This window comes from Macrobrachium nipponense, chromosome 26, assembly GCF_015104395.2.
Source record: "Macrobrachium nipponense isolate FS-2020 chromosome 26, ASM1510439v2, whole genome shotgun sequence".
In the NCBI taxonomy this organism is placed as follows: Eukaryota; Metazoa; Arthropoda; class Malacostraca; order Decapoda; family Palaemonidae; genus Macrobrachium; species Macrobrachium nipponense.
In genome coordinates this window covers 20607111-20622862 of record NC_087215.1, presented here as the reverse complement: position 1 = coordinate 20622862, position 15752 = coordinate 20607111, and the positions used below count along the sequence as shown (strand labels likewise).

At 39.9% G+C, this 15752-nt stretch overlaps 2 protein-coding genes across 11 annotated transcripts in view; one reads left to right on the top strand and one right to left on the bottom strand.

Moving 5' to 3' along the window:
• Positions 1-13869, top strand: part of LOC135200049 (uncharacterized) — a 289020-nt gene extending 275151 nt beyond the window's left edge. For all 10 annotated transcript variants that reach the window (XM_064228292.1, XM_064228287.1, XM_064228290.1 and 7 more), the window contains 2 exons: positions 3827-3987; positions 12868-13869. The gene's annotated coding sequence lies outside the window, so the exon portion shown is untranslated. The remainder of the gene's footprint in view (positions 1-3826; positions 3988-12867) is intronic.
• A 145-nt stretch (positions 13870-14014) lies between these two features.
• The window catches only part of LOC135199590 (putative E3 ubiquitin-protein ligase UBR7), a 47470-nt gene continuing 45732 nt past the window's right edge, over positions 14015-15752 (bottom strand). Inside the window, exon 10 of the mRNA XM_064227746.1 lies at positions 14015-14332. Coding sequence (XP_064083816.1) covers positions 14175-14332 — 158 coding nt within the window. The 3' untranslated portion in view covers positions 14015-14174. The remainder of the gene's footprint in view (positions 14333-15752) is intronic.

The following is a 15752-nucleotide window of genomic DNA, read 5'->3' as shown; positions in this document are numbered from 1 at the left end:
TCTTAATATTAAATATCAAAGGAGGGAGATAGAATTTGAAAAATGGTTATTTTCGATAAATTGCCCTGGCGTCACAAAACCGAAGGTCAGAGGCAAAAATCATATGCGGTTTGGAGATGTCCCAAGTCACCTTATTAATTGTTATGAATGTCAAAGTCCTGTCGTTAAAAAACGGCATTAGCCGGCCGGCCGCCTTAAAGGAGCTGTTTTTTTTTTTTACCATCTGTTAAGTCTAATCCATTATACTCTACCTTAATTTTTCATTACATGCTACCAAGACAAGCAACAAGATGGGCATTACCAAAGTAGAGGGAACCAGAAAGACTTGTTAACCCTTAAACGCCGAAGCGGTATTTTAAAAATTGTCTCCTGTATGCCGGCAGCGTTCGCGAGTGAGCACCGAAGCGGAAATTTTTTTTTTAAATCACAGCACGCTTAGTTTTTAACATTAAGTGTTCATTTTTGGCTCCTTTTTCATCATTGCCTGAAGTTTAGTATGCAACCATCAGAAATGAAAAAAAAATATCATTATCATATATAAATATTGGGATATATGACAGCTCGTAAAAAATGTCATATAATTGTATGCAAATCGCGCTGTGAGCAAAACGGTTAAAGCTAATGAGTTAATTTTGTTTTTGTTGTATTGTACACTAAATTGCGATCATTTTAGTATACAACACATTGTGAAACGATCAAGGCAACACAGAGAAAATATTATCACAAAATGATGCATGAATTCGTTACGCGTGGACGTAAAAAAAAGCTGTTCTCAAAAATTCAACCATTTTTTAGAATAACAATAAATGAAATATTGTGCGATAAGAAAACTTCATGTTTGTTGAAACAAAATGAAGGTAATTAATTGAATATTACTAGACTTTAAGTGTTGTAGCTTACAAATGCAGTTTTCGACCATTTCGGTCGAGTTAAATTTGACCGAAGGACGAATTTTTTCTATTTATCGTTATTTATATGAAAATATTTCAAAACTGATAAAAGCTACAACCATAGATTTTTTTTTTTTTTTTTTTATTCTACAGGAAATTGCTCACATTTTCATATATAAAACTTTATGTAACGGCTAATTTAAAATGGTGCAAACATTACGACAATCGGTCGAAAAAATTTATGATTTTTTCGGAAGAGTTACCGCGCGGATGTAAGGAAAAAGTTTATTTCATAAATTCACCATTTCGGTAGAGTCAAAGTTGACCGAAGGTTTAAATTTTGGCACTTATCGTTATTTATATGAAAATTTTTCAAAATGATAAAAGCTACAACAATGGGTTGTTTATTGTTGTATTCTACATGAAATTGCACACCTTTTCATATATAAAACTTTATGTAATGGCTAATTTAAAATGGTGCAAACATTATGACAATTGGACGAAAAAATTTCAGATATTTTTGGGAGGTTACCGCGGGGACATAAGGAATTTTTTTTTCCCTCATAAATTGAAATATTGTGCTAGAGACTTCCAATTTGTTGCAAACTGAAGGTAAATGATTGAATATTACTAGAATGTAAGAGTTTTAGCTTACAATTGCTTTTTTTAACCATTTCGGTAGAGTCAAAGTTGACCGAAGGTTGATATTTTGGCACTTATCGTTATTTATATGAAAATATTTCAAAACTGATAAAAGCTACAACCATGAGTTGTTTTTAGTTGTATTTTACATGAAATTGCGCACATTTCCATATATATAAAACTTTATGTAACGGCCAATCTAAAATGGTGCAAACATTACGACAATCGGACGAAAATATATATGATTTTTTCGGAAGTGTTACCGCGCTGACGTAAGGAAAATTTTTTTTTTCATAAATTCACCATAAATCGAAATATTATGCCAGAGACTTCCAATTGCAAAATGAAGGTAAATGATTGAATAATACGAGAATATAAGAGTTTTAGCTACAATTGCGTTTTTCGACCATTTCGGTAGAGTCAAAGTTAACCGAAGGTTGAAATTTTGGCACTTATCGTTATTTAAATGAAAATATTTCAAAACTGATAAAAGCTACAACCATGGGTTGTTTATTGTTGTATTCTACATGAAATTGCACACATTTTCATACATAAAACTTTATGTAACGGATAATTTAAAATGGTGCAAACATTACGACAATTGGACGAAAAATTTTCTGATTTTTTCCGGAAGTTACCGTGCGGACGTAAGGAATTTTTTTTTTTTTTTTTTTATAAATTCACCATAAATTGAAATATTGTGCTAGAGACTTCCAATTTGTTGCAAAATGAAGGTAAATGATTGAATATTACTAGAATGTAAGAGTTTTAGCTTACAATTGCATTTTTTTACCATTTCGGTAGAGTCAAAGTTGACCGAAGGTTGATATTTTGGCACATCGTTATTTATATGAAAATATTTCAAAACTGATAAAAGCTACAACCATGGGTTGTTTTTTGTTGTATTCTACATGAAATTGCACACATTTTCATATATAATACTCCATGTAACGGCTAATATAAAACGGTGCAAAAATTATATCAAAGTGACGAAATAATTTCTAAGATGTGTCGCTGGTACTTTTTAGTGCGAGAAGAAAGAAATTTGCACTTGCACGCCTGGGTAACGATTGTAAACAAAACAACGCCTTGATCCGTGAGCTCCCTGCATCCCCCAAGCTGCGTGATTCAAAAGTTTTTGCCTTGTAGGCTTATAACTATTTTTCCGCGAATTTTTAAAAATTTATATCGACGTACCATACGTTCATTCGGCACCCAATACACAATTTATATCGACGTACCATACGTCCAATCGGCGTTAAAGGGTTAATGACTTGCTCTTGCAGTCTAGAGTAAGACAATGAAAAGGATTATAGACTACTAAAATTTGAGATTAACATTCTTTCCATTATGGACCAACAACAAATCCATTTGTTTCAATACATGGAGAAAGTTACCAGATGGTGAAGAAGGAAAGACCCCAGGGAGCTGCTTTGTGCAATTGAACTATAAGAAATTGGTGTAGTGGAGGAAAAGATTCTAGAAATGTTAAGATGTGTGGAATTGAGAGGAGAGAATTGGAAATCTGTGTAAGCTAAACAGCTAATAGTGATTGGAAAGGAAGCTGGGGAAAAAGTATGGAGTTGCTAGAATCTCAAGGTTGCAAAATATAAGAGAAGAGATTTTCAAAGCCCAAGTTGTATATGAAAAAATAAATGGGAAGAACAGAGGCACAACACTTTGTTGAGGTAGGATAGCAAGCATAGAAGATAGCACATTACAATTACCATGGGGACTTATGTGGCTGTGAAACACCTATCACAGAAGAGGAGCCTTGATAACATAGAATGGAATTTCTGGGATGCTGGTAAAAAAAAGTATTCCATCAGCAAATGGCAAAAAGTTTGGATCCATGCTTAAGAATAGTACTACTCTTGGTAACAGACATGACCACTTACAAGATAGAAGATATGTACTGTATTTTGAAGATTATTAACTTCAAATACTAAGATTCATGGGTGAAGTGCATTGGGAAGGTTATACTGTATTACAAGAGAGTTTCAGGGAGATGTGGTGGCCATTGCTAGATTACAGACTGAAGAATGAGGTGGAACAGTTAGTCTGAAAAGTTGTAGATATTTGTAATTCAGTGCTATCCTTTAGTAGGACTTAAAAAGTAGGAATGATTAGAAAATCAGTACAGTAAACAGGTCATGGACCAGATGGGAATAAAGGCAGAAAGTGCACAAGGAGGCATTAGATTTACTCACGTGTAACCTTTCAATGAAAATTTGAGGATTTATAGTATCATTCTGTTCCTTCAGTTTGTTTTCAATGTTACTCTTTTCTTTCAGGCCTAAACTGCATCAATGTTGTAGATATGAAAAGTGGCAAACTTCTGTTTGTTTTTGGAGAAAAAGGGAAACAGCCTGGCCAGCTTTTAGATCCTTCAGGGATAGCATGTGACATCGATGGATACATTTTAGTTGGAGATAGTCGAAATCATAGAGTGCAGGTTAGTTTACCAAATTAATAAAGAGCCTAGAAGTATTTGGACAGATTTAAAGGTCAAGAAAGGATTTTTTATCAAGATTACAAATTAAAAAACTCTTGAGTTTAATCTATACAATATTTCATTTGTACTGGAAACAAAGACAGCATTAGAAATGGGTTCATACAGAAGAAATAAATAGTGCAGAACTGTTGTGCTGATTGGAATGTTTTTTAATAAAACCCCATCAGTCGTATCTTATACGTCATTGATATTTCTAAGTCTTGAATAAAGGGAATGTTATTTGTATTGTTGCTTTTGGCAACAGTGATTGCATCAGTACTGAATGTTTGTTGTTGTTTTTTTTTTTAAATACAGGGTTAGGGACTGAAAACCATGTAAATATATTATCATTCCTATGTTAGTAATGAAAGGTTTTTTCTGTGTAAGTTCATACATTACTTATTTATATTTTGTCATTACCTTTCATGTTTATATTATAACCACTAGCTTGGAAGGATTTATTTATTTATTTTTTTTTTTCATATACATACTATATATTGCATGCCATTTGGTAATATTTTCGTCAGCTTGCTTTACTCCCTTCCCTACCCCATCAAAGAATATTCACATTTATTTTGTACAGCAAAGACTACCTGAAAGACCAGAAGTGATAGGAAGTGTAGTGCTGTAAAAATGCCGACAAGATATTAAAATGTTTTATATCGTCTCATTATTTAGTAATACGTATGTATAATATTGTAACGCACTTGAACATAGCATATTTAATATTTTGTACACTCATTATTTCAATACAGAACTGAATGTGGGAGTACACTATCCACCCTAAGTCAGAGTAAGCATTATAATTCATTGTGAATTAAGAACCAAAGTGCAATAATGCAAGTTGATTGTTCATTCTTAAAGACCAGAAAAAATGAGCCAACAAGAATTTGAGAAGAAATGAAATTTCATGTTACTTAAGTTTTACTTTTAGTAATTTAGATTATTATATGTTTATGTTGTTGACTATATGAAAAACATTAGTTCTAGTACATTATTGTTTGTCATTACTTTGATAGCAAATAGTTTTCAGTGGTAGCCTAGGCTACAGTAATCACATTTGTCAGTGGTAATGGCATACATTGAAAGTTTGCATTTCTTACTAAAGTCATGTTCTCAAAAAAGATATGAATACGTAATTATTACATTTTTTATGTTATTCTTTATAAAAATAATAGAATTAGTAACATTGTAGGCATTGTCTTTGGGTAATCTTTTTAAGACTATTTTTGTGCTTGTTTATTTATGAATCTTTTGAGCTTCAGTATTTCCATTATTAAGTTCATGCCTTTTGTCATTTACTTTTTTCTCATAATTATAGATTTACTATTATTGAAAATACCCAAACAGGAAAACCAAAAAAATTTTATAACTGTCACGACACATGACATCAAGAAATCACTACCCCCATGATAAGGGCTGAAATGCATTTTTAATGGTATTGTTGCTTCATGATCTGTTTATCAGAATGCAACCCCATCAAACTCTGGGAGTTTCTGTATTATGTTTGATTGTTAGACAAAGGATTTAAAGCCTGGGAACATTCAAGATCACAGATGTAGAGAAATTAATGATTGCTAAATTATGTTGAAACGGCCGTGTTCTCATTTGCTATTTTGGTCTTAAACGAAATTATGTGGGTTTTGGTAAAAATGACAATTTGTCCAAAATTGCATTTTTCCTAACTATACAAACCTGAGGTCCTTTTACAATAGGAAGGTACTAGCGGCAGCTGGATAGGTCGTAAGCTTTCGAACAAGGGGTTCGGTAGTTAACTGCTTGTCCGACAGGCGCGCGCGCGCGACTGGGAGGTAAACAAATCACTTTGCTTTTGGCCCAAGCAAAAACTGCAGAGTGAGGGGTGGCATGAGGTGGGACTATGTGTAAAAGGACCTCAGGTTTGTATAGTTAGGAAAAATGCAATTTTGGACAAATTGTCATTTGTTCCGACACGGCATACAAACCTTCGGTCCTTTTACAATAGGAAGACTCACTTCTTGGTGGGAGGAATCTGAGTCTTTTGTGAACAGACTGGTGTTCGCCCAACCTTGGAATGCCTCCCTGGTCGTAAGAGCGAGGGAGGGATCCAAGCCTCTGTCCGATTGATCGGGGTGTGCACCGCAGGATCAATGGTCAGACCTCTGGACCAAGTACTAAGAGAGAGGCAAGCGTATCTCTTCGTACCAGCAAACAAGAACAAGTTCCTATTTGCAAGAGGCAACATAAAGTTATGGTTTGTCTCTTGTTGGCATCCACTTCCCCCCCCTTTGTAGGAGGAAGTGGTGGATATTCGCTCCCATCCCTAGTGAAAGGGATAGGATGGGGCTCTGTCGAGTAGCTCACCGGCATCTCGTCCTTATCCAGCAAGGTGATGACCGTATCCCTCTACCCACAGGTAGAGGGGGAGAAAAAGATAGGAAGAGAAGCCAGTCACTCTCTCATTCACTTATCTATTCTTACAGTCACACCAGGACTCGATGCTGTTCAGCCTGCTGCTAGGGTCTGGGTTAGCTACACAACGTGTTGAGCAGCCACCACGGGTCCAAGGAAAACGATCCAAGGACCTGTGGGCAATATCCAAAAGGTAGAAGGAGGTGCCAGTGGTCTGGTTGTACCAGACCCCTGCCTTCAGTACCTGCGCCACGGAGAAGTTCTTGTGTAACTCGAGGGAGTGTACTTCTAGGTCATCTTGGTGCTGACGAAGAGTCTTCAACACTCAGCCTGGGATGTCGAGTTTCTTCAGAAAGCACGGTCGCGCTTTCACAGGACAAAGCAGCATCTCCTTCGCATCGAAGGCGGTGAAGTCCATTAGGGAGGGGATTGTGAAGGACTCTAAACCGATCGTCAGGAACGAAGGGTTCAGAGTCTTCGCTACGAATTCGGTACGAAAATCGACGTCACGAATAACCCCATCCCCTGGATGCTTGACTTCGCAGGAAAAGTCCATGCAACTTACCCTCAGAGGAAAAGAAGGGAAATGGTCGTATGACCTATCCCTCTTCTCGACTTCGGTTGATGTCCTGTACCCATACTGGTCTATCGTCTTGCAGCGAAGTTGTTCTTCTCGGTAGTGGATAGGACACCGACACTCAATGGTGGGTGTCGATGGTATGGGTACTGTGACAAGCCGTTAGGACGAAGAAAAGACTGTTATGGAACAACCGAACTAAGTCCACAGCGAAGTTCGTAACAGACTTGGGCGCTCTGACAGCTGCCGACTGACTGCGTTCGGTAGGAGGCAAGTTGTCCAAGCACCCGAGCAAGTCACGTGACCTTCGCCTTAAAAGGGTTATGCCAAGAGACTAAACAAATAATTTGTTCGTCACCGATGCCAGAAGGCAAGGTGATGACTCTCTTAAGGCATGTGCCCAACAGGCGAAAGTCAGTTGCCTTCTAGAGACCGAGGTCCCTGATGGCAAGATATCTCATAGTATACAGGGGGTGGTCCTCGAGTTACGACGTTGATCCGTTCTTACGATGCATCGTAACACGATTTTCAGCGTAAGTCGGAACATTGAAAAATACCACATGATTTAATGTAAATACCTATCAATAACAACGAGAGAACAATTCCTTACCTTTATTAGTTAGATTGGCTTGCACACTGGAGAGGAAGCTGCGGTGCTGGAGAGACTGGGGGAGGTTAGTGAAGAGAAAAACGAAACCTCCAGAAAGTTGCTGGAGATGCACAATAACCTTTCCATTTCAATTATTAGACCACTACGCTGCTTAGTTATCACTGTCGCTTTCATAGGAGCAGATCCTTTCACATGTTCAACGATGCGCTCTTTATCTTTGATAATGGTAGCAACGGTCGAACGGCTAAGGCCAAGCGAGCGGCCAATGTTTGTTGGCGTTTCTCCCTTCTCAGATCGCTTTATAATGTCCACTTTAATTTCCATGGTGATGGCCTTTCTTTTCTTCGATGCACTACCATCAGAAGAGTCCGCCTTGCGCTTGGGAGCCATAACAAAGAGCAAAAAGTTACAAAAACGATACAACACGAGGGAGAGAGAGGCAGTGTAAACAACCAAAATGGCGTATGGGCGAGGATGAGCGTAGCGAAGCGACGCCGTCCTCTCCCACAAAGCGTATTCTTCCGCCGTGCGCCTGGAACTAGTTCGCGTTTGTTTACGTTGCTTACGACGCTAAACCGCGTAAGACGGAACGACGCAAAATATTATTTTTTATATTTTTATGGGGGCGCGTTCGTAACCACGAAACATCGTAAGTCGAGACCAGCGTAACCCGAGGACTTACTGTAGTTGATTCTCGGCTAAGGAGAAACAACACTATGTGTCGTTGAAGACGAAGGTGTACAGAAAATGCAACCTACGTCTTCACAGCTGAACCGAGAGAAGGATTCTCAGATTCTGAACCTGTGCTACAAAGACTGAGAACGCTAACCGCTATTCATTGCTGTCCGGTGAGGATCGTAGTTGCAATAAAAGCGGAGCGCTTTTCAGTAATGAAGACAGGGAAATACTGCCTGAAGAACTGCTTCTCATGGGCTGAACATTTGGAAGTAGAGCTGTCAGGTCGGAGAGTAGGCGATGTCTTCTGACATATATTGTTTAATTCGGGGCGAGCAATGAATAATTGCACACCTATGAATACGAGATATTTTGAAGACAAACTCAGATGTCTGCAAAAATCATTCGCATTATCGCGGTGCGATGCAGCGGGTGACTAGTACAGACTTCTGTTACCGTGCGGTAAACAGAAAGATGAAAGAGTCCAAGAGATATCTCTGTTGACAATTCTCGCAATGTCGAAGGCGATGAAATCGAGCGTCACAGCAGTAGATGGTCCTTCATTATTGCGAGAATCCCCATTAATCAGAGACCTAAGTCCATGATTGTTGGGCAGAGATACAGTTCGGTAGTCAATCAAACCAGGGGAGAGAGAGACTTAACCGACCGTTCATCTCCGAGACCTAGCTGATACTGAGCCGCTATCAGGCAGTTCAATACGCAGTAGCTCTGGGGTACTCCGTCATCCTGAGTTGCCAGGTAATCCATTATTCCACGAAGGAATGCGTTCGGCTAGAACCATCGAGCATAAAGAATACGCGTCGAGCAATTATATTTAACCCGAAACGGATTTCGGTAAATACAAAAGCTGATTTGGTGTTGTCATGACAATACCAAGTATCTAAAATCGAAACTGATAACTGCTGGGAGGTTGCAGGCAACCCCGAGTTGCAGTTCAATTAAGATACAATTCGTCTCGGTCACAAACCGTAGAGTTAACTACGGTATGCGCCTACCCCCCGGACAATTCAACTGTTAAAAGAATCATGTCGCGAGGGTAATATACGTAGTATATTTGTAGGTCTGTACCACGACCTCCATCCTAAATTCTTTCCTCTCGAGGAATGAGAATAAGGATTGGAGATCGACCGCCTTCGTTCTCTAGTCAAGAGAGTGAAGGAGAAGTCTTTCCCAAAGGAAAGCTTCAATGGTGAACAGAATACCGAAGACGATAGTTCAAGCCCAAACTGAAGTGTTCCCGTCCGTTCTTCTCTATTCCAGGTTAATCGCCTACTGTGAGATACTCTTCTTTCCGCAGCAGTCTTCTTCCAAATGCTAGAAATTACAGGAATTCGAGCATAAGCGAGGTTCCCGATTATCGTGTAACAATTATCGGGGATTCTCGCTCACTTTGGACCGTGGTCTCGCCTAAGTGTTTGGAGATCGTAAAAAACTCGAACGCTCTGAGTGCGCTAGAAATTCCGTAGAATTCTAAGCACTCTTGCTGCAAAAACCCCCCACCGAATTCGTCAAACGATATCGGCTGGTGGTCCTCTCGATTCCCGTAGAAATCGAGAAAGGGGTGGCAGGATCCCTCCTCAATGACTGGGGCTTACGTCAGGTAGGAACCCGAAGGTCCCCCCCGGGTAGCGCAGCCCCTAACGTGGGATCTTACAGAGAAATCTCTGTAGGATCCCTCCCCTTTCCCTCGTAGCCGTAAGGAGAGAGGGAATGGGGGAGGAATTGGATACTGGCTCGCCTTCCCAGCGGAACTAGCAGTTGGAGAAGAAAAGGAGCAGCCATCGCCTTACGGCGATGGCCTCTCAGAGCCTGGGAAAACGTATCGTCAGGAGAAAACGTTTTCCCGAGGAGGGTTACGAACTCATACTGTAGGTAAGTGTCTGCCGCCACTGTGAACGTCGTCGGGTGGGGTGGGGCTGATCGACACCTGACAGGAGAGAGCCGATACCGTCCTCCGAACTCATACCAGTCCTCGTCGAGGTCGAAACCTCAGGAGGACCGAAGGGGTATTCAAATACGGTGTCCGAAGACACGTAGAAACGCCTCTGTCGCAGTAGGAGGAGGTGAAGTAGCTTGTTCGACCGGGCCAGAACTGAGAGAGCTTGTCCGGAGACGAGAGACTACCTGGTTCAACACAGTCGGCAAGCTCCGATCGCGGCAGACCCACCGTCGATTTGGGTTCCCTCTAGGGCCCCAAAACGACTCGAGCCGAGACGTGGCTCTGCTGGTGGGAGCGGCGATTCTTCCCCGAGGTCGTTGTGCTGACGAATCAGCGCCATAACCTCGGCAAAGTTCCTCTGGATCTCGGAAGTCACAGCATCTTGCAGAGTGGGACCGTTAAGCCCTTCGAACAAGAGCATATTCCGAGAACCTTCCTCCTAAGAAGGGGGAACAGCGACAGCCCTCTCGGTCTTCTCCATCCACTTGCGCATACGTCCTGGCCGGTCCAAGAACCGTGCCTGGCACGTAGGGCGTCGTGGTGGGATCATGAGGGGCGCACCCCTCACGATCACTCCTCAATACCTCGCTCCTTCCCGGTGTAACCCGAGGAGGTTGAAGTACGGGAGAGGCAGACCTGACGCTGCCTCCTCGCTCGCTGGCAGAACCAGCAGGCTTGGAGGGCTGCAGGCGATCGTCACCCGCGGTGGCGATCGAGCTGCAGGCCTGGTCGAACCGTCTCGCTGTGGAGAACGGCTGACTGAGCACAGCGGCCCCGATCTCGAGTGTCAGAAGAGCTGGTGCTGGTTGCCGTACCCGATCGCTCTCTGTGAGAGCGACGGTCAGGCGACCTGCAGGCTCCACTGTCACAGGGGGTGAGACCGGTGCTTGTCCTCACGGCACGTCACGTCGCTGGTTCCAGCCGTGGCTGGCACCGAGGCGGCGGGACGGGAGGACCTCTTTCCCAGCCCTCAGCCCGTGGCCGGTCGTGGACCGTCACGTCCCCCGGGTAGCCAGCTGGTCGCAGCGAGAGCGAGAGCTGGTCTGGTGAGAGTCGCGTGAGCGGCTGTCACCAGTCTTCCGCCCCGTGCCGTGAACCTGACGCTGAGCGGACTCAGAGGTCTGGTTCCTGGCTGCATCCGGTCGCTGGTAGGCGACCGTAAACACTTCGGTACCCCAGTCCCGCGAACGAGAGGCCGAGGAACTGGACCCCTGATGCAGTGGCAGAACCACTGACACCAGGCGAGGGAAGTACCGTGTTAGCCGGTACCCCTCTGGTCCCCGTAGTCTTCTTCCTTGCGGAAGAAGAGACGGGCCCCGCTCCCGAAGGAGCAGGAGGACCAGCGGAAGGAACCCTCCCGTCCCCCACGAGGTGAGACGGGTCCCGAGAAGCTCCCGACCCCGAGGAGACTTCTTCTTAGGAGGGAGGAGGCAACGTTCTTCTTCCTCGGCTGTGAGGAACTTGAACCCAATAAATATTGATGCAATCAATAATAAAAGGAATAAAATGAAAAAGAATCTTGCATTACGATTCACTTCACAATGAATAAGGGCTCGGATCGAGCGCATTGCGCCCTCGGTACCGAGCGCAAGGGCAAAAAGGATCCATCCCGATTATGAATGGAAACCTTGATCCATAATGAATTGATGCAATCAAAATAATATATGAAAATGAAAAAGAATACTGCGCTTGCGATTCATTCATTCAAATTCAAAAATAAAAAGGGAAGGATCAATTCCCGGGAAATAGCGGAAACATTGATCCAAGTAAACATGCAATCTCAATAAAACATGAAAACTGAAAATAAAGAAAAAGGAACTGGCACTTTTGCGATTCATTTCACTTCATTCAAATAAAAAGGGGAAAGGATCAATTTCCGGGTAAGCTCGGAAACTGATCCAAAATGAGTATTGCTACAATCAAAATAATATTATGAAAATGAAAAAGAATACTGTACTTGCGATTCCAACTTCCATACAGAATAAGTTTTCGTGCCGAGCGCATTCGCTCGGCAACGAGCATACAGGTCAAAAAAAAATAAAAGAAAAAGAGCACTTACTTACGATTATTCATCTACACATTTCCAACCAATTCCCAAAAATATACGCTCGGAGCGAGCGCTCTTCCCGCCCTCGCAACGAGCATACACAATACGAGAGCATTTCTGGGAATCGATTTCCCGCCCCGCACGTACGCCCTTCAGTCCCGGCACTCGGGGTACTCGGAACGGAGGGCGTGGTGAAACCAAGATCCTTTAATTCACAATTGAATTCAATGGAAATAAATATGAAATGATTGTACTTACAATTCAGTTCACTAGATAAATAGAAAAAGAAAAACACAACCATGCGAAAGCAACGACGATGAAGCGGGCAGAGAGCGATGATATACACGTCCACACGCCAGCAGGCCGAAAGCAAAAGTGATTTGTTTACCTCCCAGTCGTGCGCGCGCGCCTGTCGGACAAGCAGTTTAACTACCGAACCCCTTGTTCGAAAGCTTACGACCTATCCAGCTGCCGCTAGTACCTTCCTATTGTAAAAGGACCGAAGGTTTGTATGCCGTGTCGGAACAACTATTCTTTTAAATTACTTTTAATACACTAACAATATGTATTTTCCATTTCAGATTTTTGACTCCGATGGTAATTTTGTGTGCGTATTGACCACGAGCACTAAACTCTCTCGTCCTTCAGGAATGTGTTTGACACCTGATGGACACTTGTACATTCTCAATTATTGGGATAATTCACTTGCTAAGTACACTATACAAAACTAATTGTAATAAATATTAAACCAAGTTGTCATTGTTTAATGCTTGCAAAAAGCCATGCCCCAATGTGTTAGTTTTTAACAATCCTTGTCATAATTGCAAAGCATATAAAAATAAACATTTCATAAGTGTCAACAACTTTGCAGGTTAAACTTTGTTCCCCTCATATGTCAAAGTCAAATCTTACATTTTTGTAACAGGTAGGGTTTAGTTATTTGCACATTGCTTTTTGTTGTTGATTTTGTAATGTATGTGCTCTTGAGAATGTAACCTTCAAGGACAAAATTATTATTTGATGGCAAATAATAATTGTAAATGAGTAGTATTTGTTTGCATAAAGTAACATATCTTTATTATAAGTGAAAAGTTACTTACATCTTTGTTGAAGTTTGTGAAAAGGAACAATAACTTGCATCTTCTAGTTATTATTTAGGGGCACCGATGTATCCGTAGTGTTAATTTACAGTATGTTTGTGAAGTGTAACAGTGAAAGCAGTTATTTATAGTAGTATAATTGTAATTATAAAAGACATGAATTGTTTGATAGTTTAGAGCTATAGTTCTAATAAGCTGTATAAAATAAAAGACACAGGGTAGCATCTTACATTCTCTTCATTTCAGAGTATGGTAATGAATTCATATTGTGGCCTTTATAGTAGCGTTGTTTGGCTTGGCTTAATGAAAAAATTACATGGACAAGCTTATGTTTTTAAAGGAATAAGGATTTAGTCTTAAACAAAAAAGTTGTTTTATTCAAGTATCAGTTTTTCCTCTTTTTCTCAATTTTAATTTTAATTTTTTTTTTGTAGAATTGGAATTCTAGTTCATTTATCCTTTGAGGAACATGCCTTTGTAATTTGGAATTCTTTATATACATTGCCAATATTGAAACATCTATTCGTGTCTTATTTTTCAGTACAGTTGAACTGTGGAATAATGGGACCAAAATGAGAAATTGAATATTTGAGATTATTTTACATAGGTGTAATTCAATAAATCTGTATTATAAATGCAAAGAAACTTTATTCTCTCAAAAAAATATAAAATACATTCAACAACATAAGTCTTGAATTTCAGAGATAAAATTAATTTTTAAAAACTAAAGCAAATTTAAATAGCCACTGAACACAAATATTTTCCCTAATAATTCCAGCTAACAGTTTTCACTTGCAAAATTGCTGCACACGAGGGCCTGGACGTTGCTTTTTATTGGCCGCAAGCTGAGAAAAGAACTCTTTGATGTCTTCATCACGAACTACTTTTTTGTTTTCAGCAAACTTCCTTAAGTACTCTCTTAACGAAGAACTCAAGGTGTTGTACTCTTTAAAGAAAAAGGAGAAAATGGTTAAAATCAGAATGTGCATTGACCATTACTTTCATCCCAAACAAAATTCTTAATTATTTTGAAACATTATGTCAGTTGTAATAAACAAGAACAAACCTCAGTCATTTTAATTTGATCCCTATGGTAAACAATCTCCTGAACCTCAATGATTGTCAGCAAAAAATAACAATAATCCAACATATTCTGATATTGCTATAAAAATATTTTTGTTGTGCCATCTTATATGCTTTCATACCTTTAGGGATTTTATACCTACCATGCACACCAATATCTGAAAGTTTTGTTTCATTGTTTTTATTTTCTATGAATACACTTTATGTATTAAAATCTCAATTCTTAGTTTCTTATAGCAATATTTTTTTTTTACTTTAATGTTTACTTAAATGTCAATATTTTCTTGTGTATTCCATTCCTCTCTCCTCTCCTCTTCCTAACAATGCATCAGAGATCAATGAGGAAAGTTGGGGCGGGGAGAGTGTGTACTTGTTTTGAGTATGATTCACAAGATACTTATAGGCCTAGAGTGCTTTAGTGGAGTGATCTTGAAAGAATGCAGGAAAAATTAAGCTTATACACACACTTAACACTGCTGTTAAATTGACTTAAGTCCATATATTTATATTTACGTATTTAACAGCATGGATTAAATATGGGCATTGCATACATATTTGCATCAAGTTAAAAGAGTTAACCATGGTTCAGTCTGCCATCATGTAACTTAGTGATTGGTAAAACCAGACACTGAGAACAAAAACAGTATGTAGTATTATGTATATCGACACAATCCCAAGAAATATATTAAAAATTACTTTAGTCGTCATTTCTCATCAAAGTTGCAATGGTTGTCATTATATACCCACTGCACAACAATTTACTGATAAGAACAATGTCAACTTGAAAAATGGATTTATCCTAATCTTCTTCCCTGTGGTGTCTGCAACACAATGCTTTTTATTCCAATGAATTAGGGGATCCCAATATGTAATTACAAAATACAGTATCCCATAAGTAAGCCATAAGTTAACTGTGACCTTTATAAACATCAACATTACCATAGAAATAAGAATTGCTGATATACAACACATCAGCTAATGAGAATCACTTACAGGTAAGCCAAAACTTACAGAGCCCAAAGAGTATTAGCAATTTAAAATTTTAAAGAGAGTAGAGGAATCCTATGCATAAGCAACTATATAGAGAAACCAGCACCTCATTTTTTTATTACCTGTTTGTAGAAGCAGAAATAGGAACTCAAATTCACTGACTTGAATGTAAATGACAAATTCTCATGTGCTGTTTCATAAAAACTTATTGCTAAAAAACAGCTGTAACTCAATATGAATCTGGCACAAATTAAAACAATTTAATTTCCCCTATAATTTCATTAATCTTACAC